At 44.8% G+C, this 24,850-nt stretch overlaps 1 protein-coding gene across 6 annotated transcripts in view; it reads right to left on the reverse strand.

Moving 5' to 3' along the window:
- B3GAT1 (beta-1,3-glucuronyltransferase 1) overlaps nt 1-24,850 on the reverse strand; it is a 67,539-nt gene that overhangs the window by 13,755 nt on the left and 28,934 nt on the right. For 4 of the 6 annotated variants that reach the window (XM_080983659.1, XM_080983658.1, XM_080983662.1 and 1 more), the window contains exons 2-3: nt 11,237-11,683; nt 5,162-5,670 (exon numbers count right to left, since the gene is read on the reverse strand). In XM_080983659.1, coding sequence (XP_080839785.1) covers nt 5,162-5,670; nt 11,237-11,423 — 696 coding nt within the window. In that variant the 5' untranslated portion in view covers nt 11,424-11,683. The remainder of the gene's footprint in view (nt 1-5,161; nt 5,671-11,236; nt 11,684-24,850) is intronic. The other 2 variants (XM_080983660.1, XM_080983663.1) reach the window with 2 other exon arrangements.

The raw sequence follows: 24,850 nt of genomic DNA on the forward strand, positions 1-24,850 counted from the left end.
AGCAGCAACCCTTCACTTTGTGAGATATTTATAGGGGAACTGAGAGTTTGTTTGGACCCTGAGTGAGAGCCAGAGTGGATGGGTGGGGTCCTGGGTGAGAGCCAGCAGGGTGTGTCCAAAGGTGACAGAATTGATATTGGTTTATGTCTATAAGTAATTTTGTATTAATGTGTATTTTCTGTAATATTTGTTGTTTAGGTTGTCTGCTTTTGTTTTCTCTACACCGCTTAGAGATATATTATTTTATATTTAAGTGGTACAGAAATGGTGTAAATAAACATTTCCCCCAAATAATTCTGGGACTTTGCTCTAGTCCTTTGCTAAGGGTGCTGAGAGTGGTTAGGAGATCCCACTCACAGAGGTATGCTTCCCAGTACTCTTAGCCAACTGCAGTTCCCAGGATTCTTTGAGGGGAAGTACAGTGGTATCTTGGTTGCCAAACCTAATTCATTCTGGGAGTCTGTTTGACTCCCGAAACGATTCAAAAACCAAGGCGCGGCTTGTGATTGGCTGCAGGACCTTCCTGCACTCAAGCGGAAGCTGTGTCGGATGTTCGGTTTCCAGAAAATGTTCACAAACCAGAACACTTACTTTTGGGTTTGTGGCATCCGGCAGCCAATTTGTTCGACAATTAAGCCGTTCGAGAACCAAGGTACCACTGTAATGCCTATTCACATGGTATCAGAGTGCTGTAAATGAGAACTGACGCAGATGTGACCTGAGACAGGACTGAGATGGTTACGTAAGTATATCAGGATGCAACATTCCTTCCTCTTAGGGAGGCACAAAAAGTGCTGGTTGGGGAGGATGCAAGGCCAGCCCCAAGATATTCTGATGCCTGTGGCAAAGGATATGGTGATGCCCTCCTGCTTCTGCATACCCCTTTACCGAAGCTGCCCAGACTGAAAGTTGGATTTACTTCAGAGCTGGTGAAGGGAGGGTAACCTCTCCGACACCTGAGGGCACGAGGCTAGATTAGAGGGGAAGAGCAACTCAGTGGCAGAGCACCTGAAAAGGCATGATGACCCATTAGGAAGAAAAGAGAAGGGAAACAGAGTTGGGCTGTGTAAACCCCGCCAATTTCAATCGCACGACTTCCCCCAAAGAATCCTGGGAACTGTACTTTATCCCTCACAAAGTGACAATTCCCAGCACCTTTAGCAAATGACAGCTCCCAGCATCCTTTGTGGGAAGCCATGCACTTTATATGTGCTTTACCTGTGCAGTGTGCATGCAGCCCCCATTGCAGAAAATCTGAATGAATAAGCTATCAAAATAAGTTGATAGCTTCCTGAAACTGGTTCTCCAAAACTCTCCTTTCCTTTCCAATGTGCCATGCCTCTTTCCTTTCGCTTATAAGCCTTGGGTCAAGGCTTAGACTATTTCTGATTTATTTATTTTTTACAGTGCTTAGCAACTTTAGGTACTTTTATAGCTAATGAACAAGCAAGGATATCAACAGAGTTGGTAAGGACTACAGACCAGCAGGAGAGAGCATATTTTTCATGCAGCAGGTCTCAGGCTTAGTCCCCAGCACCTCCAGCTAAGGTGGTCAAAGACCCCTAGAGAACCACTGACAGTTGGTGTGAGGCAGAGGTGGGCTTGTGGAATCTACTTTGGGTTCCCCTTCAAACTGGTGCTGGTGCCATTCAGATGATACTGGACTACATCTCCTGCCATCCCTGACCATTAGTCATGCTGGCTGGGGCTGATGGGAACAGGAGCTCAGAGTGGGTTTATCCATACTTAGGGTTGCCATCTTTGTTTTGGCAAAATACAGGATAGGGTGGAGTGATTTGGGGGGTGTGGTATATATATTTTCATCTGGTGCTGAAGTGATTTCAAAACAATCCACTACAATCTATTGCAGCCTAACAGGATGGCCCCTCTGGAATTTGTCACACATACACATACACATACACATACACATACACATACACATACACATACACACGAATTTGTAAATTTGTCTGTGCTTGGCTATCCAGAGCTGAAATAATATGACCTTTCACACACAGGTTTGGAGAGGATCCCTAACTTCACAGGGAGAGAGAGACAGTGACACACAGAGATAAGACCTGAAATACAGGACAAAACTGTATCAATACAGGATGTAGCATTTCACACTGAAATATGGGACAATCCTGTATTATACAGGACAGGTACAATACCTTTCCACACTTCCTTTTGTGCTGCTAATTTCCCCCAGGGAAAACTGCTCTTTAGAGCTCAATCATAGCAAACAGCAATTTGGATGTTCCCTGGATTGCCATTTGTTCTGATCTATCACTAAAGAGTGGGCTTTCCCTTGGGGAAAGGAGTGAGACAAGGGGGGAAACGCTCAGACCTGTGCCTAGAAAGTGCAAGACAAGGAGAAAACTGCTCGAACCTGTGCTTTCTAGCGGAAATGTGGACAACCCCCATCTCTCTTCGTAGGGTACTCTGAGAATTGTACCTCTAGGAGGCAAATAGGGGCCTCCTATCAACTCTCAGCTCCCTTAACAAACTACAGCTCCCACAATTCTTTGGGAGAAACCATGACTGTTTCAAGTGACATCATAGAGCATTGAAAGTGCAGTGTGAATGTGGTCAAGGACAGCTTGACCTGCACACAAGAATAACCTGAAGGAACTCCTGTTTGTTTGGGTTGTGTGAACTAGACCCCAGTTCACTATTTCCTGTTGCTAAGATGAAGGTTGGTTCCTGGCCTGTTACAAACCTATCAGTCAGTTTCTTTTTTTTTCTTTTTCTCATATCCTCCTGCAATTTTCAGCCTGCCTGCTGGTCTTTGCCAATTTTATTTAGCTTGGACTCCATGCCTAGGCAATGGGCAATGTTTAATTTGCCTACGTTTAAATTAATTAACATTATGATGTCGTCGAAAATTACTTCATTTGTAAATCCTCGGGGGAAGCAGTGTGTCATTTCTCTGTTCTCTAACAGCTCCTACGCACTGCCGGCAATGAATCAGAGTTAATACCCTTTCGCTGCAGGAGTGAGTATGCAGATGAGCCAAGATTTTTTGGGTGTGTGTGGTGTGTGTGTCTGCTTCTGCTGCTGTTTCACCTCCCAGAAGATTTTTTCTTTTAACAGCAACCTTGCCCTCAGTGCTACGGTCAATGAGTATGCATCATTTAGGAGATGCCAGTAAGCTGTGTTCCTCTTCTATATGAGAGGTGGCAGCCTTATTCGTAAGAAATACAGCATGGTGTAGCGGTTAGAGTGTCAGACTAGGACAGGCATGGCCAAACTTGGCCCTCCAGATGTTTTGGGACTACAATTCCCATCATCCCTGACCCCTGGTCCAGTTAGCTAGGGATGATGGGAGTTGTAGTCCGCATGAGGGTGAATAGGGTACGGCCCCACCAACCTCAGTCTGCCCTTAGCCCTCCCCCCCCCCACCTACTTATAGCTAGTCCAGGGCTGGCACTGCCTGCCAAAAGATTCTTTCTCCATAGTCTCAGGGTACATTCAGATGTAGGGGGTATTGCATTAGTTGTTTTCCTAATCATGCCAGTGCTTCAGTCCTGTTTTCTAACATTCCCTTCAAACTGCAGTACCTGTTGTGTTATGGGACTTTGGTTTTTTGACCGATATGCAGGCACATGACACTCATTCACACTGGTGCCTGTGTTGGGTTGACACCACAGTGAACGACATTGGAACATGTCACTATTCCCCCACCCTTTCTGCACATGCCTGTTTCTATGCCCCCATGATTCCCCCATGAACACATCAGGGAAATAACTGCATGCTAGCATACGGCCCCCAATTTTGTCACTTTACTCCCTCCATTTTCTGGCTTAAGGGGCCTGCAAAGAGGTCCCCACCCCACTTCCTGGAATCAGAAAACACAGAAAGGAGTGCTAAACATGCACTATATTCCATAGGTTTTCCAGAACTGACTTTTATGCCATGTGGAAAGCTTAACCGTGGTGTAGAAAATAACAGAGCAACCTCGGGAAAGTGAAATAAACAGGCTCAGTGTTGCCACTGTAGAACTCAACAGGGAGGAGGGCAAAACTGGAATTTGTGGGTGTTTGCCTGTCACTGATCTCAATGCTTTCCACCCCACCAAACCCAATGGACATCAGCCACCACTGACTAGGACGTGGGAGACTTGGGTTCAACTGAGCTCTGAAATAGTGTTTGCAAATAATGTAAGAAAGAAATAAAACTGATGACAAATATTTGTCTGGAAAGCAAGCCGTATGATGAGTTGTTGAGGGAGCTGGGTGTGTTTAGCTTGGAGAAGAGGAGACTGAGAGGAGATATGATAGCACTTTTCAAATATCTAAAGTGCTATCACATAGAAGATGGAGCAAGCTTGTTTTCTTTCTGCTCCAGAGGGTAGGACCCAAAACAATGGATTCACGTTACAAGGAAGGAGATTCCAGCTTAACATTAGGAAGAACTTTCTGATGGTAAGATACTGTGTAAGATATAACTAGTATGATCTAGTTTCTTCGAGAACAATCGAAAGTCTATTTTAGGTCCTTTTATGTTGTTGTTTTTTTGTATTTTTAAATTTTCTTTTTTTCTAGTATGGGATGGGATACAAACTGTAATATAGTAGATTGTTGTATAAATTTGTGAAATATGTTAAATAAAGGTTTATATTTTTAAAAAAAGGATAGGTGAAAACCAGTACCTTGAAAACCAACACCATTTTTTCCTACACAATTTTCAAAATTGTGTGCATTTAAAAACACTGGTAGCATTAAAATAAATTCAAGTGTAAATAAGGTTTGATGGTGTAACAATGGATTTACTGAATGGTTTAGTTTATGTAAAATATGCAGGGATGTACGGTAAGCAAAATGAACCACTGAAAGAGAAGAAGGGAATTCATTAACTTAAGGTTGTCTAAATGAATATCTTGAAATGTAAACTAGAAAATTTAATAAAAAACTATTACAAAGTAAAGAAAACCAGCATCAAAAAGGACACATGTACAGACACACAATAGCATGGGCTGTCATATTCAGCACTGACTGAAGTCTCTGAACATACATGGAGTGCTGCAGTACTCACTCACCTTCCATCCATTCTGTACCACATTGGTGGAGATGCCTACTAAGCTCAATAATGGAGGCATCTCTTTTGAAGGTCAGGAGTGGCAACCTAACCCAGAGGGCAAGACCACCCCTTGGCAGCTTACCTCCTCAAAGAGTTCCAGGCTGTAGGTGTTATCATCATCCGCAAAGTAAACAATCCCCGGCTGGCTGTTGTTCTTGTTAAAGGTCTCTCTCAGCCACCGTAGGGCCAGGTTCCTCTGCATTGTCCCCCGGGGGATGCGGGGGTCCCTCATGTCACCCCTCAGCTTGTAGTTGCGTGGGGTTTCCACATTGAGGTGGGTGTAGTTCAACCCAGTGTCCCTCAGGAGCCGGGTGACGAGAGGGGTCCTCCGCTGGGAGTCCTCCACTAGGATCCAGTGCAAGTTCATCACGTGCAAAAAAGTGTTGGCCAACCGTGTCAGCTCCGCCTTCTGGACCGGCCGGCTGTAGGTGGGCGTGACGACATGGATGGTGGGCAAGGCGTCCGACCAGGGAGGTGGTCGGGTGTAGACATACTCTGTCCTAACTACCTCCACGATGTCACGGTCAGACAGGCAGTACTCCTTGGAGTCTGAGCCTTGGACGAAGTCGCGACGGGCATCTCCACCATCTTCTGCAGCGGAGCATGGGAAGGAGAAGGGCAGAGAGGGAACAACTGGTTAGTCTCCCTGGAGAAAGCTGAGAAGGCCGCTCAGAAGCAAGAAACTCTTCCAGTTTGGATTGTTGGGAGCAGAGACCAAACACTAGCAGGAAAGGATGGAGAGGGGAGAAACTCAAGACACATCTGCATTACAGGAGGTTGACTAGATGACGCTTTGGCTCCCTTCCAACTCTGCGATTTTATGATCTACACAGCTCTGCACCAAGACAATCTGGATTTTCCAATCCACAACCATAACAGCCAAGTCTTCTCCTGCATACCCTCTCATTCCTCTCTCATACCCAATATGCTGGCTTTTAGATTGTAAGCTCCTTGGGACAGAGTCCTATACTCTGGAAAATTGATGGTACTGTATAATTATCAACATCTATTTTTTCACCTTTTTTAAAAAAAAGAAAATAGAAAATGAAGAAACATAACACACGATGCAGGCCCAAATCTATCAATTTTGGTTTCACTTAGTTTCTTGCTTTCCCAATCTTAAATTCACTTAGCTACATTTCCAAATCAGTACTTTTAAGTCCTCATGATAATTCATCAGCATTTTAATGTGTGCTTCTCTGAACCTACACATTTTTAACACGAAGTTTTGCCTAATCTACACATTTTGTCAGCAATCTCCTGTGTATATACAATATATAGAGAGAGTTTACATTTGGTGTGCTGTTTTCATGGATATCTGTGTTTCTAAGCACACTTCCCTCTAACATATGCATTTTTGTACCCCTTTTTTTGGTTGGGGAACTGCATCACAGCATTTGAAGAAAAGTGAATTTCTAGGATAGATGTGTTTTGGTTCAAGTGATGTTTCAGAAGGGGTGACTTAGGTAGGTCTGCATTAAAATGTAAATGTTGAACCAAAATTCTAGTGTTTAGAATTTTGTTTAGGCATTAATTTTAATAGCAGGGGGGGAAATGTAGCATTTGGAAGAATACAATTGTCAACTAATGCATCCAAGAGAGCTGTGGGGAAGTCAAATGGAACCAGCCAGATTTGGGCAAAACAATGACTACCCTCAGGGCTACTGGCTGATTATTACTTTGTGAGACCAATAGCACATTTGATGTTGATGTTTCACCCATGGCAGCAGATGATCTTCTAGAGAAGTCTCTTGAGTGTTTCTTTTAAAAGAAATAATGTAGGAGCTTGGAGGACCTCCTGTTTGTTTCTGCTTATGCCCTGCTTTCCTTTTTGTAAATGAAAGCAAAATGTTACACAGTCACCATAAGTGCTCTCTTCTGTCCAAAGGAAACCAAACTAGCCTGGAACTTCTCAGTAAATGGGGTAGCAAGGAGTGTGCAACAATATACCGTATACCAAAACACGGTGGTGACTGCCGACAGTTTATGGATGCTCATCATACAATCTCATTAGATTCCAGCAGCATCTTCTCTTTTGGTGTATGTAGACTACAGATTAGACCAAGTGAACAACAGGATCACTAAAGAGGGGCTACAGTTGAACCTGCTGTATCAGCAGGGGTTGCCCATTCTTGTCAATGGATTGTGGCTGGGGCAGAGGGCTCAATCCACATACAGTGCCCTGAAAACCCTGTTTGCACCATTGTTGGACAGTTATTTCCTTTTCTCCAGGGAAACCTGAACACTGCAGTTCTTGGAGACATGCGTGCTTACTGTAGGTGCCAGAGGTGGATGCCAGGAACAGGTCAGCAATAACCTGGCTTCAGTTCAGTTAACGATTTACTCAAAGAAACAAGACAAGCCCAGGAGGCCAGGCCTAGTGAGCACAGCCACTCTTCCTGGCAGAGTTTGCTTCTATGAGACAGTTGCAAGGACTGAAGATTCCCACCTGCCCACAGCTACCTAAGTCTCCATCCTTGGTTCCTTCCCAAGCAATCTGAGTCTCTGTCATCTTGCCTGTATTTTATCAATCTGTATTTGCTCTCCTCTCCTCCCCTGCCCCTGGTTCTGGACTGTTCTCTGCCTTAGCCTCTTCCTGCTCACTAAAACCTGTTATCTCTTCCGACACCACCTCCTGCCAGTCTGCTACCACTTTTCCCTCTGACCACTCATCATCCTACTGCCAATTCCCTGGCTCTGAGCCTTCTTCAATTTGGGGTTCCTGTGAGGGATTTCCCCGCTGGTGCCTCCCACCACTTTTCTGCATCCAGCCAGTACATGACATTAGGCATCTCTGGAAAAGAATTCTCAGCATCGTCACCCAACTACAATTCTCAAGATCCTTTTGGGGAAACCATGACAGTTCAGGCAAAGCAAAGCAAAGCCAGAGTTCCTAATCCAGATGTGGAAGTTGGAAGGGGCTATTGCCAGGCACACCAGCCGCAAGACACCTGAAAGAGCAATGCTTGGGCAACACATTATGGTGGCAGTTCATGTTTCCTAGCAAGATGTTACGAATAAGAATGCATGGTCTATTTTAGATTGTAGGCTCCTTGTGGGTGAAAACCCATCTGTTTGTGGCCTTGTGAAATGTACATGTACACATATGGCACTGAATGAATACAACTGCAGCAGCATTAATGCATAATAATAATAATAATAATAATAATAATAATAATAATTTCTGTTTGCAATTACTCGAGGTACAGTTGGACATGCTGTCCTGTGGTTGCAAGAAATTAGCTGCCATGGCCACTCCCCCATACTTTAAAGTTATTCATAATGGACTGAAATAGAATTGCCCCACCAGTCTGTTTACCAGTTAAAGGTCAGATGTTTTTTGCTCTTTCCAGGAATGGGTAGCTGATTCATGGAGCCATTTCAGTCAGCATACCAGCGGCTCAACCACATTTTAATCCTAATGTAATGAAACGCTTTGTCCATAGCTTCATCCAAAAGGTGAAGAAATTTGCTTAGAAGAGCGCTGCTGGGTCAGACCAACGGTCCATCTAAGTCCAGCATCCTATTCTCAGTGTGACCAAGCAGATGCCTGTAGGAAGCCCAGAAACAAGACACGGGTGCAACAGCACTCTTCCTGCTCGTGATTCCTAGTGACAGAAGTCAGAGGCAAATTGCCTCTGCTTATGGAGGTAGCTCATAGCTGTTACGACTAGTAGCAGCCTTCTCTTCCAAGGATTTCTCTAATCCTCTTTTTAAAGCCACCCAACCTCCATTTAACTGCATTCGCCCAAAGGTCGTGACTGAACAGTCCCACATTTAATGCTTCATCTTGCTTCTGAGTTTGTATGCCAAGAACTGTCTGCATCCACACAAGCCTGTCCGTTTTCTATGGCAGAGGTGACTGCGGTGATGCCCTCCATATTGGACTCCAATTCCCATCATCCACAACCATTGGCCTTGTTGCCTGGGGCTGATGGAAGTTGCTGTCCAAAATATCTGAAGTTGGAGAATCCTGTTCTAGCTTATGACCCCCCCCAAAAAAAAATGCATTTGAGAGAGATCCAAAGTAATTGACACCAGCCTTTAGAGCTTGCATTGTGGTTCGCATCAAGACCAGCATAATCCAGAGTATATTGGACTAAAATCCTGGATAGCCTGGTAAGGATTTTCTTTGTTGATTCTTATTAGACCTTGGGGATGATCAGTTTAGGACAGGGGAGAACTTGTAGTCCATCAGATGTTGCTTTATTCTTAACTCCCATCATTAAAGGAGGAGGAGAAGAGCCATGTATACATTACCCTGAACTCCTTAGAAGAAATACCCTGAACTCCTTAGAAGAAAGGTGTTGTAACTACAATAAAGAAATGAGCTCCGTAACTGTGGCCATGCTAAATGGCACTAACTTTATTATTTATATTTATTTTTTATCAGCATTTTTATACCTCTCTCCAACCATTTTCCCAGGAGGGTTTAAAAATATTTTTAAGTGGAAAAAAAAAGGAAATATACCAAAATATAAAGTTAGCAGAAAATATACTTCCATGAATGAAACATATACCGGTACTTAAGGTTGTGTCATTGCATTCTACTTTATGGAAAGGTCAAAGAGCAGTAGCTCAGTGGCAACCACAAGGCTCCAGGTTCAGTCCTGAGCATCTCCAAATACAGATGGGAAAGACTCTTCTATGAAATGCTGGAGTTCCCCTGCTAGTCAGTGTAGACAATGCTGAGCTCAGCTGACCAGTGCTTAAGCTGGGCATAAGGCAACTTCTTGTTTCCACATAAGCCTGACCCTTCACTGATACCATTTACTGCAGCTGCATATACCATGTATTGCACTTTCAGAAATTAGATGGGTGGTACCTGGAGATGATGCCTTTTCGGAGGAACACCTTCCTCAGGGATGTTCACCGAGCACCAATGTTGTGGTTTATTTAGGTGTCCAGTAAAGACGGTCTCATTCTCCCCCATGGCTTCTGCTTAGAAGTCGTCTGGCAGGGATGAGGTCTTAGCTCACGTGTGTTGTACACAGAAGGTACCAGGGCCAACTCCTGACATTTCCAGGTAGGGCTGGGGAAAACTCCTTGCATGAAACTCTGGAGAGTCTCTGCCGGCCAGTGTAGACAACACTGAGCTGCATGGATCAGTGATCTGACTTGACAAAAGGCAAATTCCTTATCCTTACCAGTCATGGGAAGTCTAGGAATGCTAGTCCTTAACTGTCACAGGTCACACTGGATCCTGGCTGCTCTTCCTGAGTTCTCCATCTGTTTCTCTCGGCTGGGAGACAGGTCTGTGTGTGCCCTGTGGCCTGTCCTGACCCATCTCAACTACCCCTTAGGTGTGGTGGAGGGAACTTCAGGATCACCAGTGCTAAAGTAAGGTGAGGTTTCTCTACCTGACTGAGGGAGGTGACATCTTGTCCTTTGCCTCCTACATGCAAAACAAGCCCTGTTGCTCCCACAAGATGCTGCGGTGGCCAGGAGTTTAGAGGGCTTTAAAAATGAAAGATTTGACAAGAGTCATGGAGATAAACCTCATCTCTGTGGCTGCAAGCCAAGAGAGATAAACAGGGAAGGAAATACAACTCAGTGGAAGAGCTCAGACTTTGCTTGCAGAAGAAATCAGGTTCAATCCTTGGCATCTCCCAGGTAAAAGGATCAGGCAACACGGCTGCAAAGGAGCCCAGAGAGCCACTGTCTGTCTGATTTGGCCAAGGTAGGAAACATATATCATCGAGCCCTAGTGGAAGGAGGTTAACATCTTGTGTACACTGCTTCCTGAACACGGAAAGAGCCTTGCTGGATCAGGCCAAGGGGAGCCTACCTAGTCCAGCATCCTATTCTCAGTGGGAAAATGGCAAGCAGGATTTGACCCCGAGAGGAACCCTCTCCTCCTGCAGTTTTGAGCAACTGGCATTTAGAAGCATTGCTGCCTCTGGGTGGGGGATGCACTGGATGCAGAATAAATGAGAGAATGTACACAGTCTAAGTAAAACCAACCCATATAAACTCCAAAACCGTTTCCACCCTGCAAGAAGCTTGGAAGAACGCTGTGTGGCTGTGAGCTGCCCGAGGATGAAAATGAGCCGGGTGATGATGGAAGAACTGGGAATGAGCCATGGGGGTGTTGGGTTGGCGGTAGTGGAAGCAAGAGGTGGGCGCAGTTGGCCCAGGCTGGTGGCTTTCTCCTCACCCTTGTGCACGGCAAGCAGCGGAGCAATGGTGCTTTGGTGCCACACGGTGATGAGCAGTGTCCAGGGAAGAACTATCAGCACGATAGCCAGGATGTCTCGACGCTTCGGCATCTCCAAGGCTGAAGGGACCCACAGCTCCTCATTACCTGACAGCGAGAACCCCAGAGACAGAACAGCAGAGGACATGGAGAACAGAGATAAATGGACAAGAAGGAACAACGGCAGAGAGAGAGAGAGAGGAGAGGGCGGCAGAAGGTGGCACGGCTCGTAGGTCTTACCAGTACTCACAACCCACCCATTGCACAAGCAGGTTTGCAGGGACAGCTGCTGCCAGAGGAGGAGAAGGAGGAGGAAGGATAGGCCGCTGCAAGCGGGGGACGTTCCTCCAGGCAATATCACGGGAGCCGCCAGCGAGGAGGACTTCAGGGTCCCATTTGGACAGAGGCCTGCAAGGGAAAGCAGAAAGGAAGAGGCAGAAAGAAGCGCTTGAGGGCTGGGCGGGTTCAACGTTTCACTTGCTAAAGCCTGCCTCGTGAGTTGCAGCATCAGTCTGGGTCTTGACTCAACCCTGGAACCTGTTAGGGTAAACTCTGAACATGTGCAAAGAGCCTTTCCTTCGCCACTGGGTATCTACAGCAGGGATGGGGAAGCTGAGGCCCCCCAGATGTTGTTTGGGACTCAGTCTGGTCAAGAGCCAGGGGTAATGGGAGTCAATTACTTTCACGAACACTGTTTCACTGTTTTCCTGTGCACTCAGTTTTTAAATGATTGTCAAGCTGCCTTGTGTTTTATGGATTTCTAAGACAAAGCAATGAAGGAATGCAAATCATCACTGCCATCCAGCAACTTCTGGAGATCCATAGCTTCCCCGTCCCTAAACTACAGCCCTGCTCTCACCGACCCATGGCCGTGTCTGAGGCCTGATCCACACATGCCTCTGCCCCACCCTACTCTGGTGACCCACAGTTTAGCAGCAGAGAAGGGAGTTGGGGAAATGGCACCAGGGAAGATAAGAAAAACTTGGGAGTTAGCCAGACATGGTGAGAGGACTTCATGGTGGCTGCTTGGACCTTCTGCGGTAAAAGAGGCTGCATGAGTTATTTTTTAATTTGACAAGTCATTAATTTGCCAGGCCAAGTGCATCTAAGCACACACAGAGTGCTTGAGTGGGTGGAAAGAATGACATGCAAATTGTGGGCGTGTACACAGTGTGATTCCCATTTGGTTGTTGTTAAACTACACCAAGAACTTTAATATTTTGTCACCTGCTGTAAACACCATAAACACTGTAAACACCCTGTCCCTGCTAAACGTTCTTGGATAATTTCCTTCAGCGTAGGTTATTTGCTCTGTATTTTATAATTTTATGATGTTTTGACAAAAAATTTTTGGTATTATAACTGCTCTTATAGTAAGTAAGTAAGTAAGTAAGTAAGTAAGTAAGTAAGTAAGTAGCAGAGTGCCCTTGAACATGGGCAAAGGGTACTCTGTCAACTATGTTGTTATTTCATGCTCCTCTTTGTTTATATGCCACCTTTCAGCCCAAAAAAGTCTCCCTGCACCTGCTGTGGCTCAAAGAATAAATGCAGAAAGGTAAATGCAAACAATACAAATGATAAAAATTTGAAACAAAACAACAAAACTGAAACTGACCCATTCACTCATCCCCATTCAAAGAGAGGCCAACTCTTTAAGAACAGCTAGTCAATAATATCTTCACAGGATATTACTGAAACAGTGCCTCATGTGCTTCTAGCTTGCACTCTTTATAAAGATATGAGGGGTGACGTTATTACCCCTCTACTACTATCCATACCAGGTCACTCATCCATTGCTACTGTGTCCTTTCTTCTAGCAGATCAAGATAACAAGGTGACAGCAAAAACTGCAAAAAAATTTTAGCAGGGGCAATTAGAATAAGAACTATTGTTTGATTATTGATTTAAACCTCCAGGATATCTTTTGTAGAGTTAAGTTTTTACCTCTATCTTCAGTACATTGTATTTTATTTTATTGCTTTGGCTAGTGGCTGATGAAAATAAAGATTCTTCTGATTCTGATTCTTCACGGGAAAAACATTATAATGGATTCTCCACCCCCCCATCCTCTAAGGATTCTGGGAAATCCCATGACATTTTCTAAAAATTGAAAAATATCAACATGAGTCCACCTTTACATGACAGACACGCCTCCCACAAGAAATCCCACGTCAAGGGTAACCTACGAGGTGTCTTCCAGCTGCTTTAGACCACAACTGGCATCATGGCCCAATGGACTCCAGTCTCGTCCAGCATGGCCTTATAGGAAGTGGCCATTGATCCATCTAGCTCAGTATTGTTTACACTGACTGGCAGGGTCTCTCCAGAGTTTCAGGCAGGGAATTTCCCCCAGTCCTAACCTGGACATGGAAACTGAATGCAAAGCAGATACTCTACCACTGGTCTTTTCCCCTATGGTGCTGGGGCTGGTGGGAGCTGTAGTCCAAATTATCTGGAAGGCACCAGGTTGGGGAAGGTTTCCCTAGATTTTCCCCTGGTTTCATGCAGGCTCCTTTCCTGACTGCTTCCATTCCTCCACCGTGAAGCATCCAAGGCTAGAGTGCATTAAACTGCCACAGTAGCTTAACTCCAATGTGAACATGAATACGCGCAAGATTTAAGCAGGCTGTATTTTATTGAGGGGTTATCTTGGCAAGCGGCGTACATCACTTAGATGGCAACATGCCGGGCCGCCAGTTTGCAAACAGGAAAGAGCTGCCGAGCTCACATGCAGCTCTGGAACCAAGGAAGCAGATATCAAAACACTGCACTGCTGCATTGCAGGCAGAGAAAGGCACCTGGGAGCAGTGGCTGGAGCATTCAGATGCTGGGGTGCAAGCCACTTTGAGTCAGGACAGAAGGGACAGACATTGCACAAGCACATGTAACCATCAATGAACAACCCATCAAATCCAACACAGCTTTGCTTGGTCCTTATTTGCCAGGTAACTTTCTGGTTACCTGTCGTAGGAAACTGGTCTCTGCTGTCTCAGGTCAATGGTCTATCTAGATCAGACTGGCTGGCTGCAGCTGTTTGGGGTTCCAGGTGGGACCCTTTCCTAGCCCTACTTGGAGATGCTCAGGATCAAACCTGAGACCTTCTGCATGTAAAACAACTGTCCAACCAGTCAAGAATATGTAGGAAACTGCTTTGTATCGAGTCATTGGCTTATCTACCTCAGTGCTGTCCATTGGCAAAGGCACTCCCAGATGTCAGGGCCAAATGTTACACAATTCACACTTCCCAAAGGAAGAGCAATAAGAAGCTGTGAGGTCCCAAGCCAGAATTTGCTCCTGATCTGGATTGTGCCCCCTGCTCAGTTTCCTGATGAAAGCTCCTCCCGCTCTAGTTGCTGTTTGCACTTGAAGGTGCAAGTCTTGAGTTGCTGGACTCTTGCTGTTTTTCAGCCCAAAAGGAGTTTATTCACAGATATGTTTTGGGATCTCAAGTGTTTGTTCTGAGTTCAAATCTCATCTCAGTTCTGCACTTTCTCAGGAGGCCTTAGGCAAACTGCAGTATCTCAGCCCTTGTTCCCCATCTGCAGTTTGGGGATAATAATCCTGGTCTATTTTAATGCACACAACCCTAGAGTCTGTCAAGACTGGCCCGTATGGGCAGGGGTACCTTTACCTTTGGGATGTGGGTGGCGCTGTGGGTAAAAGCCTCAGCACCTAGGACTTGCCGATCGAAAGGTCGGCAGTTCGAATCCCCGCGGCGGGGTGCGCTCCCGTCGCTCAATCCCAGTGCCTGCCAACCTAGCAGTTCGAAAGCACCCCCGGGTGCAAGTAGATAAATAGGGACCGCTTACCAGCGGGAAGGTAAATGGCGTTCCGTGTGCTGCGCTGGCTCGCCAGATGCAGCTTGTCACGCTGGCCACGTGACCCGGAAGTGTCTGTGGACAGCGCTGGCTCCTGGCCTCTAGAGTGAGATGAGCGCACAACCCTAGAGTCTGTTAAGACTGGCCCGTATGGGCAGGGGTACCTTTACCTTTACCTTTATTTTAATGGGATTATCAACAGAGAAGTGCTTTCAGGTGTCTAAATACTATTGTCACTGCAGCCTCTCCACTAGAGGATGCACTTGTACCAGCCTGTTCAGATTCTGCTATCTACAGATTCATGAAAGTGCCCCTTCCAGTCATTGACATGTTGCAGCCAGCCAATAGCAGTCAAGCAGTGCGTGGAACACAGCCAGTGAGGTGTGTGACCTGGGGTGTGGGTTAGGTGGGCATAGCTTTGGGACAGTCCATGAAGACCAGGTACAGACACCTGGAGGGTTTCTTGCCCCTGGCCTAGAGGCTGTTGACCTGATCTGAGTGAACCAGCTCACAAAGATGCTTTTCTTAAAGGTAAAGGGACCCCTGACTGTTAGGTCCAGTTGTGGCTGACTCTGGGGTTGCGGCGCTCATCTCGCTTTATTGGCTGAGGGAGCCGGCGTACAGCTTCCAGGTCATGTGGGCAGCATGACTAAGCTGCTTGTGGTGAACCAGAGCAGCGCACGGAAACGCCGTTTACCTTCCCGCAGGAGCGGTACCTATTTATCTACTTGCGCTTTGACGTGCTTTCGAACTGCTAGGGTGGCAGGAGCTTTTCTTAGATGGTGCTTTTTCCAAGGCTGATGCTTCTTACCCTAGCCCGGGCAAATGCTAGAATCCATGCAGCTTCCCGCAGGCAAAAGAGAAAGTGAGGGGAAATTATCTCCCTGCTGTATGCAAGGGGGAGGGAGGGAGGGAGGCCTTGCTGTTTCTGCCTGGCCTCCTTCAGTATCGATTCCCTTTAATTGGGTCCAGAATGTTTAACTGCTCCCTGGTCAATCATCGGCAAATTCAGCTTTCCAGAAAGGAGGAGGAAGATGCAGCCTCTCGATTAAAAAAACCAAACACAAACCAGCCAGATCCAAGAATCTTGATTGTGTGTGTGTGAAAGTGATAGACTGCCACTTAGCATCTGCAATGCAAATGGTTTGGCAGGCAGGGCAATAGCCTTTTCTAATTAATCCAAAGCCACGCTGCAATTGCAAGCTAGGGCATAGTTTACATTGTTAGGGAGCACAGATGAGTCAAGGTGGGGCACCCTGCATTGAAGGGGGGGGGGGTGGCACAGCAAGGAAGTAAATGTCCAGGTGTGGAATTCAATGTAGTGCTAAGGAGATCAATGTGTCCCCCTCCCCTCCTCTTGTGTTCTGTTCTGGGGGTTCTCCCGACCCTCCAGAGAGGATTTGTGTGTGTGAGTGTGTGTGCACAGAAATAAGGGAAATTTCTTTATTAATAATGGAATACAGATTACTTAATGTAAGAGGATGGTAGAAACCACAAAGAGTTAGAGGGAAATCAAAATAACATACAAGGGATGCAAACCAGTCTAGGAGAACAGAAAGAACATGACTGTAAAGGAAAAATGAGAGGAGAGTGGAAATATGAAGACAACTTCTTTCTACAAACCTAATGTATCGACTATATAAAGTATGGTTTGTACTCCTTAAATGAATTTATATATAATATAAATATATTAATTTTTTTCTCTTCTTTCTTTTCCTTCCTTTTTCTTCCCCCCTTTCCTTTTCTTTTCCTTTTTCATTTCATGTTTTATTTGTTAGATTTTCTCTTTGTAATGAATTTGGATTATTATTGTTGATTGTTTTTTATTTGCAAAATAAATAAAGCATTTAAAAAAGAAAAAAAGAAAAAGAAGAGAGACCAAAGCCCTTTTGTTCAGTCCTTGCACTGGTTTCTACCAGTGGAATGGCGTAGTTGAACACAACGGGTGGTATCCAGCCAAGTGCTGCTCAGAGTAATGAAACTAACTTAGCACATTGGCTCTGCTATCATCTGCCAGGCCTCCTTATCCTGTCAGCTCCTTAGGCTGAGCAAGCTGAAGAGTTCCAGGCCCTGTCTGTCCCGTACATTTTACACACTATGATACCGCTTTAAACTGTGGGCTTAGGAGACACCTAGTTTAACAATCAATCATTCTTCCCAGGGAACTCTGGGAAGTAATAGCTCTGTGTGGGGAATAGGAGTTTCCTGATGAGACTCTCAGGGCACTTAATAAACTACAGTTCCCAGGATTATTTAGGGGAAGCCATGACTGTGGTACAATACTGCCCCATCACCAGCAATGAAGAAAGATTTAAGTGCCAAACCAGTTGGCTTCTGTGTGTGGAAAGCGGGAAGACTACCCTATTGCAGTGGTGGTGAACCTCAGAGTCCTCTCTGTGGGCATGTGTGCCCTCGCGCCATCGCCCCAGCACAGAGTTCGCCAGCGTTTGTTACTAGAAAGCTAGGAATCGAGGCTCACCGTCGTGACGCAGACACAGGGATAGATTTGTATTGGGGGCTCCATTTTTTATTTTAAAAAATATTGTGTTTTTCTAGACTCCAAGTCTGGAACACCCAAAAATGAATACAGCAAAACAAAGAGGAGGAGGAGGAGGAGGAAGAAGAAGAAGAAGAAGAAGAAGAAGAAGAAGAAGAAGAAGAAGAAGAAGAAGAGTGGAAGATCATTCCAAGAGTCATTTGGAGTGATTGAACGCAATGGGAAAACGTTATGTCTTCTGTGCAATGAAAGTGTTGTGTGTCGCACATCAAGTGTCAGACGGCACTTTGACACCAACCACAAAAGTGTTGCCCAACTTGGTGAAACTGAAAGAAAAGAGTTTCTTGAAGGGAAATTGAGGGAATATCATTCCTATTATCTGAGTTTTTGCAACTATCTTTCTAGAACAAATCATCTGACAGCTGCCAGTTTTCAAATTTCACTGTGCATAGCAAAACATGGTAAGCCCCACTCTGATGGGGATATTATCAAAATGGTCATGTTGTCTGGGAGTAATTCCCTTTTTCATGATTTCCCAAACAAGGATAAAATTATTCAACGTGTCTCTACACTTCAATGTACTGAGCAAACAACTATAAAATGTAGGGAAAATGGCAGCAAGGATGTTTTGTGATATCAAAACATTTGAGAGAAGACTGCAGGTTTTTGAAAGAGACCTTGAAAGTGGGCAGCTGAAATATTTTCCAACTCTAAAAATGCATTTTGCAAATTCTACAACATTTGTAAACAATCCTACAAGCCATTGGAAAATCTACAAGGAATTTCCTAGCATTGTAGCAGTTGTTTTTTCTAAACTAAAACCTCAGTATTTGGGTTAAATTGTCGTGTTGGCACTTGGCAATAAATAAGCAGGTTTGGGATGGCAGTTTGGGCACTTGGTCTCTAAAAGGTTTGCCATCACTGCCCTATTGTATTTTACCTCAGATGGCAAAATGAGTGGAGGCTTCCCCACTTTGATGAGATGAACTGTGTTTCTATTTCAATTATGGTAATTATTTATAAGTGTAGATCTATTGGGAAAGCCCCCCTCCCATTTGTATCTACGGCAACAGAACAATTTCTTTGGAAATGCTAAATGGTGGTACTTAACTAGCCAGCCAAAGCCATTACCTTGACAAAGGAACTGGTTTGGCAAACTTCCCCGTTATACATTCAACCTTCACAGCTAAAGGATTGCAGATTTGGAAGGGGACTTATGGTTTCATCCAGACTGTCCCCCCACAACAGGGATGGCTGAAAACATTTTGGCCCCAGAGGTGAAACACAAAATGCCTCACCTTGCCTTATGTTTGGGCCCAAGCTCATAATAATGTGTGTGTGCATGTGTGTGTGTGTGTGTGTGTGTGTGTGTGCGCGCACACACACACACACACACACAATTTATCCAAGTACAGTGGTACCTTGGGTTACATACGCTTCAGGTTACAGACCCTGCTAACCCAGAAATAGTACCTCGGGTTAAAAACTTTGCTTGAGGATGACAACAGAAATCGCACGGCGGTGCGGCAGCAATGGGAGGCCCCATTAGCTAAAGTGGTGCTTCAGGTTAAGAACTGTTTCAGGTTAAGAACGGACCTCTGGAATGAATTAAGTACATAACCAGAGGTACCACTGTATAAGCATTTTTGTACATGGTTAGAAAACTGCTTTGCAAAATATGGAGAAGTGTGAATTTGGAGGCTGACTGTGTCGTACATGTAGAGTTTGGGAAACTGTGAATTAGGTAAGTTTGCCTTTAAATGCAGATTGAACCACCCCCACCCCCCATTCCTAGTTCTTATACATATAAATGAGCATATGCACACTTTATAGAAATAGGCACCCTCTTTCATGGTGATGCATTTTCCTTCCTTCCTTCCTTCCTTCCTTCCTTCCTTCCTTCCTTCCTTCCTTCCTTCCTTCTGTGAATGTGCAGGCTGCCCTTCAGAAAAGTCTTGCCTTGGCAAATACTTCCACTGGACAGAAGGAGCATTTGCAGTCCATCAAGGACTGTACGGTTCTGATGCATGTTGAAGTTCATTCCCTGCACACTGAGGCCTGGATATTTCTTCCAGGGCAAGTATGACTGCAGCAAACAGGGGGACACTAGGCATGTTTAGTTGATCATGAATGAGTCACTTGTGCACATTTAAGGAAGGGACGTAGTTCAGTGGTAGAACATCTGCTTTGAATGCAGAAGGTTCCAGGTTCAATCCATAGTGGCATCTCCAGGTAGGACTGGGAGAGAGACCCTTGTCTGAAACCCTGGAGAGGCCCTGCCAGCCAGTGTAGCAAATGCTGAACTAGAGGGACCAATGGCCTGACTAGGTATCAGGCAGCTTTCTGTTTTCCACGAGAGAGATGGGAATGGATCCAGGAATTATCACTTGAAGGAGAGATGTTTCATCTGATTTCACAGTTTGGCAGAGGCGTCTTGCGGAAACTGCGGGAGGTGGGGGGAAGAAGGGGGGAAACCGCCAAAAATAAAGGTAGCAATAAAGCCTCATGCTCATTAATTACTCGGTAAGCCATTACTGCCTCAAAATCCCATAACTTTAATGGAGGCTATTATAAAGTATAGCAGCAAAATTGCGAAACTAATTACTGTGCAGTTAGTACAGGGAAAGGAACGGGGATACTTGCCTCGAAAGGGGAGCTGAACCAAAGTATACAATAATAACTTTTCTGCCTGGCTTCATTCCTGCCTCCCAGCAGGTGGAAGAGGACAGCTACTCATTCCCTTCTCGTATGTGAATAGCTGCCATTCCGTTCTATGGGGGAAAGTTATGGTATTCATTTTTCAAATTGCATTTATGGTGACCAGTGAACCCTCCTTCCTGTGTTACAGGGGAGTAGCTCAGAGTTGGTCTACCTATACCACAGAATGAGGTGTACAAAGGGATGGCTGTGTATGAATCACCAAAACAGAGGACACCAAGTTGCATATGTTAACAGACTGATGCAAATATAGAAACAATGGGCTGTATGCAAACTTCTCAAGGAGTCTTGCGTCAGTAGATGGGTGAGTTTTAATGTACAATGCAACAGGAATCCAACACAACAGATGCACAGAAGATTGTGCAACAAAGTTATCAGCCACCTGCTTGTGCAATCTTTTGTGCAACAATGTTTTGCTAGTGCAAAATATTTCACCACCAGAACAAGTATACCGTTAAGTGACTTTAACTTAGGCTGGATCTACACACAGGAAAAAAACATGTTGCAAATAAGGCATAAATTAAATTGTTATAGCAAAAGGAAAAAAACCTCTATGTAAAATCGCACAAAGTTTTGTGCCCTATAGCTCCATCTGGTGTCACATGTTTATAACACAGTTAGAATGATATAAGTGACTGTGTAACTGATTCCTTAGAGTTATGTTGGATACAACCTCAGGCTGAAATTTATAGCTCTACCTAGTAAATCTTTTAATATCATCTATCTATATCATCTATCTATCTATCTATCACCTATCTATCTATCTATCTATCTATCTATCTATCATCTATCTATCTATCTATCGATCTATCTATCTATCTATCTATCATCTATCTATCTATCTATCATCTATCTATCTATCATCTATCTATCTATCTATCTATCTATCTATCTATCTATCTATCTATCTATCATCTATCTATCTATATCTAGCTATCTATCATCTATCTATCTATATCTAGCTATCTATCATCTATCTATCTCTATCTACTCTATTAAAATATAAGAATATCTTCATGCAGATTTATAGTGGACATCAGTTTGCTGCCCAGGCGCTAGCTGAGCAATATCAAGGTTCCCTCTGCTATTCCTCCCTAGGGTTCTTTATCTTTGAACTGTACTTGGACTGGGCAACCCTTCAAATAGAGGGTTTCCTCTGTCACACAGGACACATGACCACCCTTTCACACTGACTTTAGGCTACAGTTGGAAGCTAACATTTTCAAATGTTCCCATGTGGTAAAAAGAAACTCCATGCAAATAGAAAGGCAACACAGCAAACAAAGAGCTGTGAACCTTTTCTTGCAGGTGCAGTCATATTATCACATACACCTTTAGAGGAGGAGGGAGAGACTGCAAGACCACCAGGAAAGAGGCTTCCGTTCACTTTCGACTTTCCATTTGGTTCTTGTCTCAGCATCAAAAATATAAGGCTCAGTTTTTCAAACACCTAAAGGCAATCACCTAGCCCTCTCTGTCTGGGTTGGGAAGATATCTTACTTGGCCACCTCACACTATATTACCCCTCAATGCATAGAACAGGTATGTATGGTGAACCTGTGGTCCTACAGATGCTGTTGGACTTCAACTCCCGCCATCAATAGTCAGCACGGCCAATGGTTGGAGATGATGGAAGTTGTGGTCCAGTGACTTCTGGAGAGCAGTGGTGTAGCATGCCCCAGGTGCAAAATTGTAAGGGGCGCAAAATTTCAACACTCTGTGCTGCCTCAATACAGTTGTGTGCTTCTGTCAATGGACTCTGTTGAAAATAGTTTCTCTATGTGAACCAGGAAGTAACCTCTCCAGACAATGGAACAACTATTCTTTTCTTATCTCTGTGGCTGTGAACTCCTAGGTGATGTGAATGCCATTAGGCAGGTGAATGCACATGCATACTCCATCCATTTCCCTCCCACCTACCCAGCTCCTCTGCATGGCCCTAGGCATTGGCAACCCACGCTACACCACTGCTGAAGAGCTGCAGGTTAGTCCACCATGGCCTAGTTCTTCTGAATGCTTCCACCTTGTAGCAGCACATAGCATGAAGTGGAGCAGTCCTCCAGTTCTGACCCCCTCCTTTTCCTGGGCAGGCAGACCTTTAAGACTTGTGGAATATACATTGGCTATGCTGAGGAGAACTGGCTGAGGGAGGCTCTGTGGTATTGAGTGAGATAGCTCCATGCATCACAGCAAGATGTTATCCCTACCAGCTGATAAATAAATGGCAGAAAACGAGCTGGGTGGCAGGAAGGTTCAGTGTCAGTGCCTGATATCGCTGGGGATCAATGTGTCTAAGTGCGGACATGTCACATTATTCAGTCTTGGTCTTGGTCAGTAGAATCTGAAACTGGGTCTACCCACGCAGTATGATGAAGCAGTAGAAAAGGTTACTGTATACCGCTTCAGAATAGGGACACAGGAGCTGCCTTATACCAAGTCATACCACTGGGTCCATCTAGGTCAGTATTGTCTACCCTGACTGGCAGCAGTTCCAGGCAGGAGAACATTTCCACTGCTACCTGGAGATGTCGGGGATTGAACCTGGGACCTTCTGCACAGAAAGCAGCTTCTCTGCCACTGAGCTGCAGCCCTTCCTTTAAAAACAAAGCAAGACTCCAGCCCTCATGATTCTGAGTCAAGCAGTGATTTAAATAGGAACACAGGAAGTTGCCTTATACGGAATCAAATCAGTCCATCAAGCTCTGTATTGACTGGTATCTGTTCCCCCAGGTTTCAAATTGGGTTTCCCCTCCCTACCTTGAAGTGCTGGGGATTGAATTTGGGGTCTCCCGCATGGAAAGCATGCTGTAACCGCTGAGTTACGGCCCATCCCCGAAATAAGGGATGGTTAACATGTCCCAAGAATGGGGGTCACCTTCTAACAGAATGGCAAGCAGAGGGTGCAAGAGGATCAACAGAGTCTACACCCTGCTCAGGTCTGCTTCCCCTAATTTTGTCTCCCAGATGGCACTGCATTCTGTTCACTCTTCTCTGCCATCTTTCTAGTACTTCATTCTCCCCCCAATCTCTTTTTCCCTCCTGGTCTACAAGTGGGAAGGCTGAAATCTCTGGAAGGGCCTAACTCCCTGCCCTCGCATCCATGCACCATACACTGAAGGTCCTATTATACTACTTTAATAGTCATGGGAAATCTTGGAAACTGTAGTTTGTTAAAAGTGCTGATGAGCTCACAGACCTACAATTCCCGACACCCTGCAAAACCTACAATTCCCAGAATTTACCGTGACTGTTAGTGCTTTCAATGTACTGTGTGGATGTGATCTGGGAATCTTACCCTCCTGGAGAAGCAGGATGTCTATGCCCTGCCCCCATCCCCACCTGCTGCCACCGCTGAAGCTTTCCTCAAACACTTTTCCGTAGGAGGTTGCTGTTAACAGTTGTCGTCATTTATTTTTAATTCTGGAGATTAAAAAGAAAGAAGAAGCAAGGAAAGCCCAACCCAACCAGCCCTCTCTTGGTCTATTTTAAACATTTATTAATAACTCGGCTGAATTAAAAATGTAAGGGATGTTAGTGAGAAAACAAGTATCAAGTGGCTGTAACCTGAAATCAGCCCCTCGCTTGAGGTTTGCTAAGATGGGATGCAGAACCAGGTGGATGTGTGAGACAGAGAGGCTGTAGCTCAGCCTTGCAAGGTTCCCAAGTTCAATACACAGAATCTCCAGGTAGAGCTGGGAGAGAACCATTGCCCAAACCCTCTGAGATATGCTGCCAGTCACTTTAGAATGTTTAGAATGATTTTAGAATGTTGTATTATTTTATTGTTGTTAGCTGCCCTGAGCCCGGCTTTGGCTGGGGAGGGCGGGATATAAATAAAATTTATTATTATTATTTTATTTAGACAAGCCAGAGCTTGATGCACCAGTGGTGTAGCTCAGATTAAGGCTCATTTTCTATGTTCCTACACTGGAAATGGAAGTGTGGGCCAGTTAAGCTGAAAATATTGGAGAAGGACTTCCATAAAGCACAACCCTTTGCAGAAGTGCTTTAAACTGACTTGAGCTGGACGCACCAATGGTCTCACATGCTGTAAGGCACATTCCTATGCTCCTGTGTTTTGAGTGGTAGAGGATCAGCTTTGCATGCACAAGGTCTGAGGTACAATCCTCAGCATCTGCAGGTAAGGCTGGTAGAGATATTGGATTGATGCTTTAGGTCAGTGTTCATTCAGTCAGATGGGTGGTGTGTGTGTGAGTGTGAGTGTGTAATTATTATTTTCCAGCTATTCTCTGAGATATTGTATTTCTGTTTACATTATCTTTCTGTTTATTGCTTTGAGTTAAAATGCATTATTATTATTAGGATTTTGCCGCAGATAAATAAATCCTTAAAGCGTTTCCCACCAGCTCCATTGGCAAGGCTCTGTGCTCTGAAGAAAGGGCACTAACCTTTAAATAATAATAATAATAATAATAATAATAATAATAATAATAATGGAACTGCTACTGATGAAGAGCAGGGCAAGCTGGATTCCTCCAAGCAGCCCAAGGCTAGGCAAACTGTGAACGAAAGTGATTGGAG

Source organism: Podarcis pityusensis, assembly GCF_964106645.2.
Source record: "Podarcis pityusensis genome assembly, chromosome: 15".
Classification (NCBI taxonomy): Eukaryota; Metazoa; Chordata; class Lepidosauria; order Squamata; family Lacertidae; genus Podarcis; species Podarcis pityusensis.